The 16,645-nt window shown below is 38.5% G+C and overlaps 1 protein-coding gene across 1 annotated transcript; it reads left to right on the top strand.

The window, feature by feature from the left end:
• Positions 1 to 13,923: 13,923 nt before the first annotated feature.
• Positions 13,924 to 15,148, top strand: LOC111145537 (glycosyltransferase 6 domain-containing protein 1-like; the record flags this gene model as incomplete). Its single annotated transcript, XM_022500449.1, has 2 exons — positions 13,924 to 14,063; positions 14,482 to 15,148. Coding segments are annotated over 2 exons (807 nt in total), but the record flags the coding sequence as incomplete, so codon positions are not given.
• Positions 15,149 to 16,645: the final 1,497 nt, after the last annotated feature.

The raw sequence follows: 16,645 nt of genomic DNA, 5'->3' as shown, positions 1-16,645 counted from the left end.
CTGGGATAATTGGACAATGCCTAAAAGAGGATGGAGAGAAAGACGGAGCATGTTTTTTGTAATTCATCTACACATACATACACACATAGCACATCCTTCAAAATACATTTCTGTAAGTAAAAAATAAGTCAACAATAAAGGTAAGAAAGTACAACAAAGGAAACTAAAAGCAAACCATTTTTTTAAATCCTTTTTCAAATGGGACAAAATTTTACCATCTGGTAGCAAAGAGAACTTGGGACCACATGTATCATTACGACAGTATCATTGTAACTTTCAAATGCTTTCATCATCAAAAGAGTCTGGTGACATCACCACAAGCAAAGGATTCAAACACCAGGACAGTATTTTACAATATCTCATTTTTTTTTATAGATCCAAAAATATAATGATTGAGAAACATACTAGGACTTCTTTTACATCACCAAAACTAAAGGTAAGGCTCTCAAGAAGCTGTATGAAAAATGGGGTGATCTGGCAAAATCATAGGTAGTGGTCATCCCCAAACCTTGGCCTTAAAAGTATATTGTACAAAATAGATGACACTTCAACATATTACTGGCCTTTAAGAATAATGTCATTGAAGGCACACTGTCAGAAAATAATCTGACTAGATGGACTCTTACCACATTCATAGGGTATTTCTAATGGTTTTTTTTTAAGATTATTTATTTATTTATTTGAGAGAATTTATTTATTTATTCGAGAGCATGAGCACATGTGGAGAAAGGGGCAGAGGGAGAGAGAGAATCCCCAACAAGACTGTTCACTGAGCACAGAGCCCGACACTGCGCTCTGTCCCAAGACCCCTGAGATCATGACCTGAGCTGAAATCAAGAGCTTAAACAGCTGAGCCACCCAGGCACCCTTCTAATGTTTTTGAATTTAAAAGGTAGTCATTCCACATTCGTGGAACACTAAAATTGTGTCAAATTCAAGCCTTCCCAGTCTGGCAGTATCTATAGAAGAACTAACCAACAGAAATACAGTGCAAACCACATTTGTAACTTTAAATATTCTAGGAGCCACACTGAAAAAGGTTAAAAAGAAACAGATAAAATTCATTTAAGTGGTCTATTTTATTTAATTCACCATATCCAAAATTTCATTTCAACATTTCATTAATATATGCAATCATTAATGAGATATCATCCACTATTTTTTTCCACAATGAGTCTTCACACTCCACTGTTTGGACTAACAACATTTCAAGTACTCCCTAGTTACTAGTTGCTAATAACCACCATGTTGGAAGATACAGATCTAAGCATCTTGCTCATTAAATAAGTGTTCAAAAACTCAGTATCAGAGATCTCCATTTTACTCCAACACATACCCAAAAGCAGGACCTGTTCTTGGATAATGCCTACTGAAAACCAATTTATGCTGGTCAATAGAAACCCTTTTTTCCCCCTTTAAACTCTACCCTCAATGTGGGGCTCAAACTGATGACCCCCGGATCAAGAGTCACATATTGCACTAACGGAGCCAGCAGGGTGCCCCATGGATAAACAGAAATACTATCTAACACTTGCAACACAAGCTCAGTGCATTGGCTGGAGCCAAATATCCCATTTCAGAGTATAATACCTTTAATTTGGATTTTTAAACACTGTTTACAAGAATATACCTTTGAGAGAGCTTATATGTTTTTAGGTTACTAGTCCTATAGTCTTTGAATAAATTATTAGTCTTAATACCTTCGTGAGGAAAAAAAATATATATAAAAATCGACTTTGGGGGAAGAACATATTCCAGAGCATAAAAACACCTTCATAAGGACCTCATTTTCTTTTCTCAGAAGCACAAGTGAAAAAGAGAGAGAGTTTTACTGAATTTCCTTTAGGTATTCAGGGGGGACTTTGCTAAAATACAAAAGGAATCTCACAGACACTCTGCACCAGACCTAAAAATTATTAGTCGGCATTCTGAGACTTTTGTAGGCACTTCATACAAAATAGTGGTTTCCCTAAGTCTGCCTTCTTCCTAAGCTCAAGCATTCTAGAATCAGAAATCAGACACTTTGGTGGCCAAGTTTCCATAAGTTGATTCTGTAATTAATTAGTTATTAGAAGATGGCAAGGAAATTGTTTCTTACTTTCCCAAAAACTCCTTTCTCTCCCCCCACCTTTTTTTTTCCTAGGGGAGAATGAATTCTAAGTGGAAAATGCTGTTAACTTCATTTGCTTTAGTGCTGATGATTATGTATCATTCCCGGTAAATATAAAAGATTGATGAATTACCGCCTTTAATGATTGGCACTTGATCTAAAATGCTGAGTTTTGTGTAAAAAAAAAAAGTTAATTGGAGATTTTCTCCTCTTTGAGGAACTAATTAAATTATAGATACATTCTTTCACTTTTCAACATTCAACAAATATTTATTGAACACTTTTTTTGGTGCCTGTTCTAGGTGTTGGGAAAACAGTAATAACTCAAAGAAAGTGACTGCTCTTAGGCAGCTTTATATTCTAGGTAGAGAAGAGCGACAGTAAGCAAAGACATATATAATATAATGTCAGGAGCTGTGTATTTTACATAATAGTGCTAGGAAGAAAGAAGTAAGGCAAGATAATAGAGAATGGAGAATGTTGGGGGTTATTTTAGGTGGATTTTAGCTTAAAGCTATGTCAGTGCTCCACCTGATACGAACGAGACTCAAAGTAATGTGCTGTAGAAACAGAGCAGCACTTGGAATCTGTCAACCTGCTAGAATTCTCTCATAGAAAAATTCAAATTCTTCCTTCATCCCTGTCTTCCTCTTTATGGTTTCTTTAAATAAGCAATGCTGTTGGGTCCCCAATGTTGGGTCCCCCAATAATGGGTCCATGGTCAAAGGAGCCAGACTGATAGAAAGCGAAGGTCAAGCAAAGCTTTGTTTTGCACCAAGCATCAAGAATCAAACTGACCATCAAACAGACCGGTCGGGGCCGCCCCTTACAGAGAGGGCGACCCACTCTCTGTTTCACAGGCTAGCTTTTAAGGGCAAGGGCCATGTGGTTGGGCCTCGCCACGCACAGGTGGCCAATGAAATTGTAACACACAGAGAAAGCTGCACAGTCATGTTAGGTCACACATAAGTGACCAATTGAATTACAATTTACCCTAGTAGATATTTGAACCAGCCTATCACCTTGGTCAGAATTGGCGCCCAAAAGGTGCCCAAAGGGTGGGGCCCATACTCCTCGGTAACTAGGGAGACCGTATGCTCGCTTTACTGACTGGATGCCTCCACCTGACCTGACTCATCCCTGCATTTGGGCTGTTATCTCCACCTGACCTGACCCACCCTTGTATTTGGGCTTTGTTACCTGGGACTGGTTTCCCGGACTTGCTTTTAATTAAGTTCCCCTGGGAGGGGTGGGCAGGGTCAATTTAAGTTTTACTGCATAAACAACAAAATGGCAGTTCAACCGGGGTGGGGCTGCTCTGGCTGAATAGGCCCTTACAATGCCATGTTACTGACTGCTATTGGAAAATCAGCTATATTGTGGGAGCTAATGTCTTTTAAAATTAACCTTATTGGTTTGGTATTATGTTTTACATGTTATTTGCCCTCTTAGGGTGTTGTACCTTAATAGAAAGGACTCGATGTCACTTGTAATAGTATTATTATAATCTTTTTGAAGATAGGGGGCTTAGTCAAAAAGTAAATAAGAGACCATAAGCTCACTGCAGGGCTGGATTCCAGAACCGTAGCATTATTTTGGCCTATAGCAGGTATTTAGTAATTGTTTGGCTAACAATACCAATGAATGGATTTGAGTTCTGGATTTTTTGTTATTCCAACTGTAATAGGCATTTGTTCAAATTTAACACTAAAATATCTTTTTTTCATATATATTAAGAATAAAGAACCACCTACAGAAGATGAATCTCTGCTGGTAAGAATCTTTGTTCGATAAATATTCTAAACTGAGGGCAAAGTGGTTGGAGTCAAGTGAGTTCTAATGATGATGGCAGTCAGAAGGATCAGAAAACTGGACTGAATTCTCTAGAGCAACCACTGACAAATTTCTCGGGTATCAGTTCAGAAATATTTGATGTACATGTATATGTGCCTGTATATGAGTTTGTATGGATATGCATATGTGCACATCTTCAAATTTTGCTCCCTCACCACACTCACCTGCTTACACCAGACAGATTTTTCACATTTGCTATAGTTTAAGTATCTCTCTATAGGATGATATTTTTCTGTAGATTGATAGCCTTCTGTAGTCCACCATGTTTTCTACTAATGACCCAGGTAGGACCTGAAAAATTAGTGAAACCAACTCTCAAAAAAATCAACTTCTTTTTTAAAAGTTCTCCATTTGTCACTATACATTTTTAATGAAGTTAGGCATGGTCAAATTGGATTTTGAAAAAGCACAAGTCTTGAGCAATCCTATATTAAAATATTTTTGGTTAAAAACACCTCTGAAATGTCAAAATGGGATGCACTTTCAAAGTTATTATTTAATATTTGATTTTGAAATAATTACAGATTCATAGGAACTTGCAAAGATAGTAAAGAGGTTACATGTACCCTTCACTCAATTTCCCCCAGTGTTACATCTTACATAATTGTCATGCAATATCAAAACAGGAAATTGATGCTGGGACAGTGTATGTATATAATTATATAACACTTTCTCACATGTGTAGATTTGTAGACTGTCACGGCAATTGATACAGAAAACTATTCCATCACCACAAAGATCTCCTCTGAGCTACCATTTATACTCAACCCTAACCTCCTCTCCTCAACCCTTTCTAACTCCTAGTACCACTGCTCTATTTTTATCTTTGTAATTTTACCACTTTGAGAATGCTTTATAAATGGAATCATACAATATACGATCTATTGAAATGAGCTTTTTTTTCACTTAGGATAATGCTCTTGACATCCAGCCACCTTGTTGTGTATTTCAATAGATCACTCCTTTTTTGTTGCTGTGTAGTATTCCATGAAGTGATGTACCAAAGTTTGTTTAACCATTCACCAACTGGAGGACTTAAAAAAAAAAAAAAGATGTATTTATTTATTTGAGAGAGAGAGAGTGTGCGCACGTACAAGCGGGAGCAGTAGAGGGAGAGGGGGAGAGAATCCCAAGTGGACTACTCCCTGCTCAGCACAGAGCCTCAATCTCGCAACCCTGAGACCACCACCCAAGACTAAGTCAACTTTCAGGTGCTTAATCAACTGCTCCACCCAGGCACCCCTACTGGGGGACAGTTTGGATGACAGTTCTTTTCTTAAAGCACCTGAAAAATATTGTTCTACTTCCTTTTGGATCCATAGTTTCTAATAAAAAATCCATTTCATTCAAGTTATTTTTCCCCTATAAGTGAATCATTTTCTTCAGTCTGTTTTCAAGATTCTTTTCACCTTTAGCTTTCTTTTCATCTTTATGTTTCAGAAATTTGGCCATCATGTGCCTTAGCAAGGTTTCGTTTTCCCTTAGGATTATCCTGTTTAGGGGTCACTCAGCTTCTTGAATCTGTATGTTTATCTTTTGCCAAACTGGGGGGGGGGCATGTTCAGCCATATTTTTAATACTTTTTCAGCCCCCTCCTCTCCCTTTCCATTGGGATTCCAATTACATAAATATTAGATCTTTTGTTTTGGTCCTACATGTCCTTGAAGATTTCTCTTTTCTTTTTCTTTTTCTTCCCCCCCACCCTCAGTTTTTTCTCTCTGTTGTTCAGGTTAAGTGATTTGTTAGTTTGTCTTCAAGTTCACTGATTCTTTCCTCCACCATCTCCATTCTGCTGTTAGGCCTATTTCTTGAGTTTTTATTTCAGTTTTATATATATATATTTTAAAGATTTTATTTATTTGACAGAAATCACAAGTAGGCAGAGAGGCAGGCAGAGAGAGAGAGGGGGAAGCAGGCTCCCTGCTGAGCAGAGAGCCTGATGTGGGGCATGATTCCAGGACCCTGAGATCATGACCTGAGCTGAAGGCAGAGGCTTAGCCCTCTGAGCTACCCAGGTGCCTCCCTCTTTTGATATTTTTAAAAGATTTTATTTATTTATCTCAGAGAGAGAGAGCATGAGAGGAGAGGAGAGGGGGAAGAAGGCTCCCTGACGAGCAGGGAGCCTGACACGTGGCTCTATTCCAGGACACGGGGATTATGACCTGAGCCGAAGGCAGATGTCACCCAGATACCCCCTTGGAGTTTTTATTTTTAAGGCTTTTATACATAAACCTAGTGTCTCTTTATCAAGAACCAGGCAATTAAAGGTCATAATGAGAAAACTGTTATCTAGTTTAACGTTCCTGGTTTTATAAGGGGAAAGAAAAAAAAATCTTTTTAGTAGCAGCCTGAAAATGCCATTAAGGACTTCTCTTGATTTTGGCATTATTCGGGGAAAAATCTCATTCCTTATAATGGCCACAAAGTATTCTATTTTATGGCTGTATACCATAATTTATATAGCCAATTCCCTGTTGGTTTTGAATCATTTGCAGTTTGAGGACTGTTGTAAGTCATGCTTTGTTGAACATCCTTGTACATATATTTTTGGTCTCTCTTGTGCGAACTTAACCATATGATAAAAGCCTATTGTAGTGTCATTAGTTTAAGAGACGTAGACATTTTACATTTTTATTCAGGTTGCTAAATTGTCTTTTAGTAGTTATTCCATTTATTTTCTAATTCACAGTGGATAAATGTGAATAATATTTTATTTGTTTTATAAATTTACATTTTATTCTAGTAGTATCAAATATTATTGGCAAAAACTGCTAGTTAAAATATCTCAATTCAATTTGCACTTCTGTAATTATCATTGAATTTGGACATCTTTTATATGTGTGTTCTTTATTTGTATTTCATGATCTGTGAATTCTTTTTTTATATTTATGTCTGTTTGTTTGTTTTAAAGATTTTATTTATTTATTTGACAGAGATCACAAGTAGGCAGAGAGAGAGGAAGGGAAGCAGGCTCCCTACCGAGCAGAGAGCCGGAACGGGGCTCGATCCTAGGAGCCTGGGCTCATGACCTGAGCCGAAGGCAGAGGCCCTAACCCACTGAGTCACCCAGGCGCCCCTCATATTTATGTTTTTAAAATAACCTCAAGTGCACAGAATGAGATAATAATCTTTGCTTCATGACTCACTCCCATCATTAGGTTATGCAAGATCCACTGTTTACTTGCTTGCTTATTTTTAATGAAACAAGAACGTCAACATTCAGTAACTTCAACGCCCAGCTCTGCCTTTTCCAGTACCCCCATTCTGTCTCTTCACCCTCTGCCTTGAAACAACCTCTGTCCTGAATCCTGCGTCATCATCCCCTTGCTTTCTCTTTTTTTAATATAAGTTAGATCTTCCCTATGTGTCCTGGAAATAGCGTATTTTTAAAATTTTAGTTTTGGTAACTTTATAAAGAGGATATAATGCTGTGTGTAATCTCCAGGGACTTAGTTCAACCCTTAATATTAGAGTGCTTACATTCATCCAAACTGCGTATCACTATCATTCATTTTGATGGCTGCGTGATAGTGGACTATAGAAATATACCACAGTTTGTTCATCCATTGCCTTAGTAATGGGCACTTGAACTGTTTCCAGGTTTTTGTTATTATGAACATTAAGAAGTAACACTCTTGTAAGAGGTCTTTTTAAAGAGTTCAAAGTATTTAAAATATGAAAAAAATTAGAGATAAAATAGCTGCCCAATATCTGTCTCTGGCCTCATCTTCAACTATTCTTTCCCTCCCTCCACTCCACTCATGCTGGCTCCTTGCTGTTCTTCGGATGCACCAAACATGCCCTCACCTGGGGATCCTTGCACCGCTGTTCTTTCTGCATAGACTATCCATCCTCCGAACAGCCAAATGACTCATTCTTTCACTTCCCTCAGGACTCCACTCAAATGTAATCAGTAAAGCCTTCTCTAATCACTCCATATAAACCGGCACGTCATCCCTTTCTCCCTTATCCAGATTTACTTTTTTCATTGCTCTTATCAACATTTGACACACTATATATTTGCTTGCTTATTTATTATCTGCCTCTCCCATGAGAATGTGCCTAGAAAAAAAAAAAGCCCAAATATACTGTAGATTCAATATTTGTAGAATAAGTAAATACATGAGACCTTTTGTCTAATTGAAATGATAGCACCTCCATAACAATGTAATAGTAGTGGTAGGAGGCATTGTGTTTTATTATGAAGCATCATACTGGCTTTTAGTTTAAAATGAAATGACCTCTTCAATACTGAGATATCAGGAAGAAGTTCATTTTCCATTCTTATTAAGTAGAAAAAACTATAAGCTTAAAGTAAATAAATATAAAAAATAAATGTCTCAGAACATCCAAGGAAAGTGTGAAAAATAAGAAAGTTAAGAGGATTTTTCCTTAAATATCTGAACATATTCTAACATCATTATGATCAAGTCAACATGGAATGGATCGGAGGAGGAGTAAATCAGAATTAGATCACAGTATGTATCAAAGTTGATATATAACAAAAACGGTATTTTAAAAAATCAGTGATGAAAGGAAGGATTATTTCATAAATTATACTGACACTACTAGCAGACTAAGTATGGGGGGAAATGGGTCCTTACTCGTATGTCATAAAGATAAATTCCTGATAGATTACAGACTTGACTGTAAAAAATAAAGCAGTAAAAAAATTTGTTAGAAAATCAGTATGACAACATGTAAAGTCTAGGTAAGAAGGAAATCTTAATTCATGCTGGGAAGTTCCTAGCTATTTACAAAAGCATATTTTACTATATAAAAAAAATTAACGTTTATTTGGTTTAAAACCAAAAATTTAGTAGACAAAAATTTGGAAAAAATTAATTGTAATACAGATAATTACTGAAATATAAGGAACTTTTATAGAAGAGAAAAAATTAACAATTCAGTAGAGAAATATGAAACTTGGGGCATCTGGGTCGCTCAGTAAGTTAAGCATCCGAGCCTTAATTTCAGTTCGGGTCAAGATCTCAGCGTCATGAGCCCCACATTGGGCTCTGTGCTGAGCGTGGAGCCCGCTTGAGATTCTCTCTCTCCCACCCCACCCATCCCTTGTTGCTCATGTGCGTGCCCTCTCTAAAATATATATAAATATAAATATAAATAAATAAATATATACATATATATAAATTCCTTCACATTAGAGCAAATTGAGATAGCCAATAAATATACAAAAAGATACTCAACTTCACTAGAAATCACATAATTGTAAAATGATGTAATAATGAGCTACTATTTATACCTATCAAACTGAAATCTTTTTTTTTTTTAAGATTTTTTTATTTATTTGACAGACAGAGATCACAAGTAAGCAGAGAGGCAGGAAGAGAGAGAGGGGGAAACAGACTCCCCGCTGAGCAGAGAGCCCAATGTGGGGCTCAATCCCACGACCCTGAGATCATGACCTGAGCTGAAGGCAGAGGCTTTAACCCACTGAGCCACCCAGGTGCCCCCAAACTGAAATCTTTTTAAAGCTACAGTCAAAGTATAGAGGAAATGCTGGTGGGAAGGTGAAGTATTGCAGTCTTTCAAAAAGTAATTGGGTAACAACCCAATTTTTAAAAATATTTATTTATTTATTTGTTTGTTTATTTGAGAGAGAGAGCGTAAGCACTCCCTCTCAAAGTGGGGGAAAGGGCAGAGGAAGAGAATCCTCAAGCAGACTCTCCACAGAGCACAGAGCCCTATGTGGGGCTTGATCTCAAGACCCAAGAGATGAGGACCTGACCTAAAACCAAGAGTTGGTTGCTTAACCAACTGTGCCACCCAGGTACCCGGGTAACAACTATTAAAAAGGAACATGGGTATACAGGAATCCTACTCCTGGGATTAGCCAGTAAAAATAACAGCAACAATACCTAAGGACATAAGATTAAGGTTGTTGTATCACTTTTTATAAAGACAGCAATCGCAGAAATAAAATGAAAATCTTTTCATAAGGAAATGGCTAAACAAACTGTGCACACCTTGGAATATTATGCAGCCATTACAAAGAGTGAATAAGAACTAGTCCAGATAACCTGAAAGGATGTCCACAAAGGTGTGTCGAGTAGAAAGGCAAGCTGCAGAAAAGTATGCATTATCTCATTATTATGAAATAAGGTTTTAAAGCCTGGATATATGTGTGTATTTAATGTATATGTGCATATTATACACATATTATCAACAGAATTCTATGAATATGGTGGGGGGAAGAAAACCATATCAACGAGGCTGCTAGTATGGCAATCTGGCTGGGAAGAAGGGAGGTGGAAGACTGTATACTGTGGAGCAGGAAACATACACCCCGAAAATTTTCTAGTACTACCATGATTCTGTTTGCTCATGGTATATTTATCTCTATGCCACCACTTCTGCTTCTTACACTTTTTAGACTCCTATTCAGTTTCCTAAAACTAGATATACCACAATATAGCCTGGACTTACAGGAAGAATCCCCGCCCCCTCTCTCCAGAAATACTTTTTGAACAAATTATACCCTCCCATATTATTGTCATGATCCCATCTCACCAAAACTTAGTAATGCCTTCTAGCATTGAAATAATTTCTAATTCATTTTAGCACCTATTCTCTATTAGGAATGTGGATATCTTAGGCCATATATATGATTTCCCTCCTTCATTATCATACCTCTATGTCAGACCTATGATAGTCTATAGCACTACGACACTTTAGCATTCTCACCTGTGTACATTCCTTCTGCAAATTTTCATTGTTAGCGATATACTTCATAAGTAGGTCAAATTGTATACTGCCAAATACCACCTGCTCAGGCCTCCTGAGGTATTTTCTAAGCTCTTCAGATACTGAATCTATTAGGGTATGAGAGAAACAGCTCAACTGAGATGAAGTAACTTTAGTGAAGGGGTGGTTGGCAGATGTGTGAACAAGGTGAAGAGACCCAGCAAAGGATACAGAGGCATCAAGAGACTTGCAACAGCAAGAAACTGTGACCACGCTCAGCCTAAAGGGACAAGAGAAGGGATGGTGTTCTTGGAGATTTCCAGGGATTTCTGGAACCAGGAATGGGCTGCCCAACAGAAGTTGTAGTTGTATATGGACACAGCCACTGTCAAGATCTCAACAGAGCTGGGAGAGAGAGAAAGAAAATAGACAACCTCCTTTCCTGTCCTCTGATCTTATGCTGGTGCCTCCCACTAGTAGAACTCACAGCAAGCCATACAGCTGGGAACTTTGGGTGATCAGTTCGCTCCCAAGGCAGGCCAGGTAGAGAAGTGCTGAGGATGGATAGCGGAACAGTAAATGGAGAATAACTAACACAATCCAACCTTTTGGCCACTAAGCATCATTTCTCAAATTTGACTTAGATTGAGAAGCTCATGTTCCCCAAACAGGAGAAATAGGAAGTCACATCAGCTAAGGGGTATCATCAAGATGATGGCAATCCAGCCATATTCCCAACCTAAAATGTAACCTAAATTGTAACATTTGCCATCTCTAGCACTCTTCATATAAGGTGGCGAGGGGGAGAAAATAATTAACATAGCAAATTATGGCTACTATCCCACTTCTGCAGCTGTACAGGTGGTTGGCAATTAAAGGAGGCAGCTAACAATTACCTCACCATGATTTCTTTACTGTCTGCTAACCCCTTTGATGGCCAGAGTTTCTATCTGATAGGGTGACTCAAACCGCCATTCCTGAAGAGTCTGATTCTCTTTGTGGTCTGACCTTATGGAGTTGCCACAACTTCCCACTGACCATTATTACTGGAAATGAGAGTAGCAGGGGCAACTTGCCAGAATCACTTGCATTCTATATGAAGCCCTCCTTGCCACCACTGTATAACCTCATCTTGATATCTTCTTGGTGAGGAAGATCAGTCATGCCAACCAGATGTTTCTGCCTGTTAGCTCTGGAGCATGAGGAACTACAAGTGACCTGCTATCAGGTTCACAGAACTATGACTTACTTCCTAGAGGAAAGACTCCTCCCTTGGGAACTGAGAACACTACACATACTGAGCACAAGGTCACAACAATGGCAAGTAAACGTTCTGTAAGTGAATTATGAGATGTAATCATGAGCAGGAACATCCCCACATCCACCTTGTTTTATGAACTGTATGTTAGCTTTGGAAGAAACAGTGTTTCATAGTGTTCACTGATTCAAAGCATGAATGGCGTACTACTACAGAACAGTTCCTCTACATTTTCAGGGGAATTAATCTCAGTACTAGCACTGAAATTGAGACTTTCCCTGGCTATTCCACTTTCTATCAGGCTAGCTGCCTCTAGACCGTGAGGCACAGAGTTAGACCAGAGAACTTTATGGAAGTGGGCCAACCGTTATACTACTTTCACCATGAAATGAGTACCTTGGATAGAGGCAATGTTATGTGTGATACAATGGCAATTAACAAGATATTCTGGAAAAAAAAAAAGATATTCTGCAAGTCAACAAAGCTGATCTATTTGTAGACAAGGAAAGCAAATCCCTACCCAGAACATAAAACATTCCCCTTGAAGGAAAATCTTGTCCCTTTCTTTTATAAAAGTTTGATCTAATCAACCAACCATCTGGCTGGCTGGTCTCCCTGGGAAATGGTGTCATAGTGTGGGCTCCAATTGTCCCCTGTCATTGACAAGTTAGGTGCTCAGGACTGGACATAGCTTGGTCTTAGCAAAGAGATATCCATGACATTGAGCCCATGCATAAACTCCACTGGACTCCAAGCCACTTTACACAGAGACACTAAGCAAGCCATGAAGGAAACTGGGCAAGGTGTCTAGTTGCCATCCAGAGGGTGCCAGACTGTTAAGCAACTCCTTTGCAGAGAATGCCCTCTGGCCAGCATTTACCTTCCAGAGAAGGAGTTCCATACCTGTAACAGAAATCTAATGACTCCAAATCTCTCCTACTTCCTCTTTTGTTTTACCAAACAATTTCTTTCTTTTTTTGTTTCTTTAGATTTTATTTATTTATTTATTTGACAGATGGAGATCACAAGTAGGCAGAGAGGCAGGCAGAGAGAGAGGAAGAAGCAGGCTTCCTGCTGAGCAGAGACCCCAGTATAGGGCTTGATCCCAGGATCCTGAGATCATGACCTGAGCCCAAGGCAGAGGCTTAACCCATTTAGCCACCCAGGTGCCCCTACCAAACAATTTCTAAACACAAGTTTTAAACTGACTTCTGCTTTCAGAGACCCTTTTTGTTCTGTTAGCAAATCTTTAATCTGACCTAATGAAGAAGGAGGGATAATCTTCAAACCCTTTCATCTTCTCAAGTAGATATTGATTTGCATCTGTGATGTGCCTAATTGATAAGCATCGTCACTGTGATAAGGGCACATCTGGCCAGTATTAAGGTAGAGTTTGAGACTTGTGAATCAAATAGAAGTGCATGACTACAGACTTTAAGTAGGGTTTTAAAATAAATGTATAATAAGTAAATGTGAAAGTTTAAAAAATCCCTAAAATAAAATCTTTTGAAGATCTTGAATCTTGACTCTGCCATTTGTTAGCTGTGGAATACTAAATTATTGACTCAAGGGGCACCAGAGTGGCTCAGTGGGTTAAGCCTCTGCCTTCGGCTCAGGTCATGATCCCAGGTCCTGGGATGGAGGCCTGCATCAGGCTTTCTACTCAGCAGGGAGCCTGCTTCCCCCTCCCTCTCTGCCTGCCTCTCTACCTACTTGTGATCTCTCTCTCTCTGTGTCAAATAAATTAAAAAAAATAAAATCTTTAAAAAAAAATAATTGACTCAATCTGTGCTCACGTTTCCTCATATGAAAAATAGAGATAATGATAGTATTTATATTATGGGACATTGCAAGAATTAAACAAAACCTGTAAAGCACTTAATCACTGTGCCTGGTACATAGTAAGTACTTTATAATCATTAGCTATTATCACTTGGACCAAAACTTCTGTTGTCATGATAAGGTGGTAACTTAATTTGTTTCGTGTTTGTTCAACAGAAAACGTCCTGATGTAAAAACAACAACTGATTGGTTTGCACCAATCATATGGGAAGGAACTTATGATAGACAAGTCCTGGAAAAGTATTATAAAAGGCGGAACATTACTGTAGGCTTGGCTGTGTTTGCTACTGGAAAGTAGGTGCTACTAACATTCATCCTTTTTTATTTTGGAAGAACGTGGATAAGCACCCACGAACTCTCTGCACAGCTAAAGAATTACTCATAATTAACCCTAATCATGATTTCTGGCTGAACTGCATAATTATTTATAGTGGTTATTTTCTCTAGCTGTGGCTGAGTCCTTTACATGACTTAGCAATCTTCTTATCAATATCCACATAGCTCTCTTCTCCTTTCTTCTCAACCAACTTTATGGCTCTTCTGAGGCCCCCAAGCTCACTACCTCCTCTTTCATTAACCAACATAGTTAAGCTCTAGACGCAACTTCTCGGCTCCTACCTACTGGTAGGTCTTAGCAATAATAATATGTGTGTTAAATGACATTTAATCTCCTGATGAGTTTTCAAAATGTTTTGTTTTTCATGTTTCACAGGTTTGTGGATCAGTACCTGCAACAGTTCATCCAGTCTGCTAATAAATACTTCATGAGTGGCTACAATGTTATCTTTTACATCTTGATGGATGACTTCTCCAAACTACCTCCTATAGAGCTAGGTCCCCTTCGAACATTTAAACTATGTATTGTACTCAGACAACATGTGTGGAAAGACCTGAATTACATGTACATGAGGAACTTGAATAAGTACATCCTAGAACACATCCAACATGAAGTTGACTTTCTCTTCAGTATGACTGTAAACCAGATCTTCAAGAAGGACTTTGGGATAGAAGCCCTGGGCAAGTCTGTAGCTCAACTCCATGCATGGTGGTATTTTGGACATGACAAAAATTTCCCTTATGAGAAAAGCCCTAACTCAGCAGCTTTCATCCCTTTTGAAAAGGGAGATTTCTATTACCATAGTGCAATTTTTGGTGGCACGCCCTCTGAGGTTTTAGCCTTCATCGAAGAATATAAAAAAGGAGTTCAAAATGATGCTAAAAGTGGATTTAAGAGCACATATGAACGTTACCTAAACAAATACTTGTTTATCAATAAACCCACTAAGTTGTTATCACCAGAATACAATTGGGATCCAAATTTTAGATCTCCCCCCCAAATTAAACATGTGAAGATAGAATGGCAGTCAAAAAGTATTTGATGGTTATAGCATTAAATTTATGAGTTAATAAGTGAATCATCAAAATTCCTCAAATATAAAACTTACTAAAAGTTTCAGTATTTTAGAAACTTACAAAAATGTGCAATCTTTTGAAATTGTTTTTCTCCTGTCAATTTTGAACCATCTAAATCTACCTAAACTGGATTAAGAATAAATGGATGCTAATTAAATATTAATGCACAGTGATGTTATAATTTATATATCATAAATAATGTAGAAATACTTTTGGAGGCATAAAATGAAGAAACACACCCAGACTCTAGTTCAGAAAATAAAGATGGATCGAGAGATGATAGATAGATGGTAGAAGGATAGACAGATAGATAGAAAGACAGATATACATATACATGTACACAATGTCAAAGGGATATATGTAAGGGAAAAAAATATTCATCAGATGAAAACATCAAATACCCTTTTTAGTGTTGGGAGATGTATACTTTTTGTAATTAATCTCAATTAGTATTTAATCTATTATCTGATTGAACTTAGGTGAATTAGAGTCATTCTACCAAAAACATATCTTACCTCTATTGTTACAAAGATTCATTCTTTGTAATATTCTTTTGCACTCATTCTTTATTCTTTGGCAGGGGGCATAGGGAGAGGGAAATCCTGGAAATAATTGTAGACAACTATAAGAGGACTCTGAAAGGTAGAACAAGGAAAGCAAATGGGCTAGGGACCCTAGGAACCTCAGGGACCTTAGGACTTGAGAAATGATATGGAGGGAGTTCCCTGGAATTTCTTTTGTCTCCCATATATCCCCGACTGGGCACTGTAGAGGCACACAGCTCAGAACCACCAAAAGCCAAAGCCAAGAACAAAAAAAAAAAAAAAAAAAAAAAAAAAAAGGCAAATAAACTCTAGGACCAGCCAGGAAAAAGCCCAGGAAAGAGACAGCTTATCAGAGACCTAATGGGGAACCCCATCTCCATGCCTTACCTGGCAGCCTGCTCTGCCTACACCAGCAGCACCTGCAAAGAGAAAACAGAGAATTCCACCCAGAAGCTGTGTCTCTTGGCCCTCACTTAGCAGTAGACAGAGACCTATTCTAGCATCTCTTGGGCCTCTACCCAGTGGTAAGAGATGACCACCACCGCTACTACCAGAGGCAGAAGGAGGCCCAGGTACCTGCCTCTCTCCCTCAGGGGCACTAGCAGAGATGGGGAAGAAGCCTGTCAGCACTAGATGACCTAGAGAGATGGTTCTGGAAAACACTTCATCCTCCACCGACCTCCTAGAGCCCAGGAAAGCATCTTCCATGGCCTCAGACAATACCAGCAGTGATTAGGTAGACACAGGGTGGCCCAGACAACAGGCTCAGGGAAGCACTCACTGTGTCATAGCCTAGCATCTCCCACACTCCCCCTAGCAGGACCTGCCTGGGAAAGAGCTCTTTAACCCTGCGGGCAGCATCAGCACAAGCAAACAGGAGCCCAGATGGTTCCAGGTGAGTGAAATGGACCAGAATAG

The sequence above is a fragment of the Enhydra lutris genome, unplaced genomic scaffold, assembly GCF_002288905.1.
Source record: "Enhydra lutris kenyoni isolate GAN:26980312 unplaced genomic scaffold, ASM228890v2 scaffoldscaffold13, whole genome shotgun sequence".
NCBI classification, from domain to species: Eukaryota; Metazoa; Chordata; class Mammalia; order Carnivora; family Mustelidae; genus Enhydra; species Enhydra lutris.
Note: the sequence above shows the minus strand (reverse complement) of the source record. Positions and strands in the feature narration are given on the sequence as shown.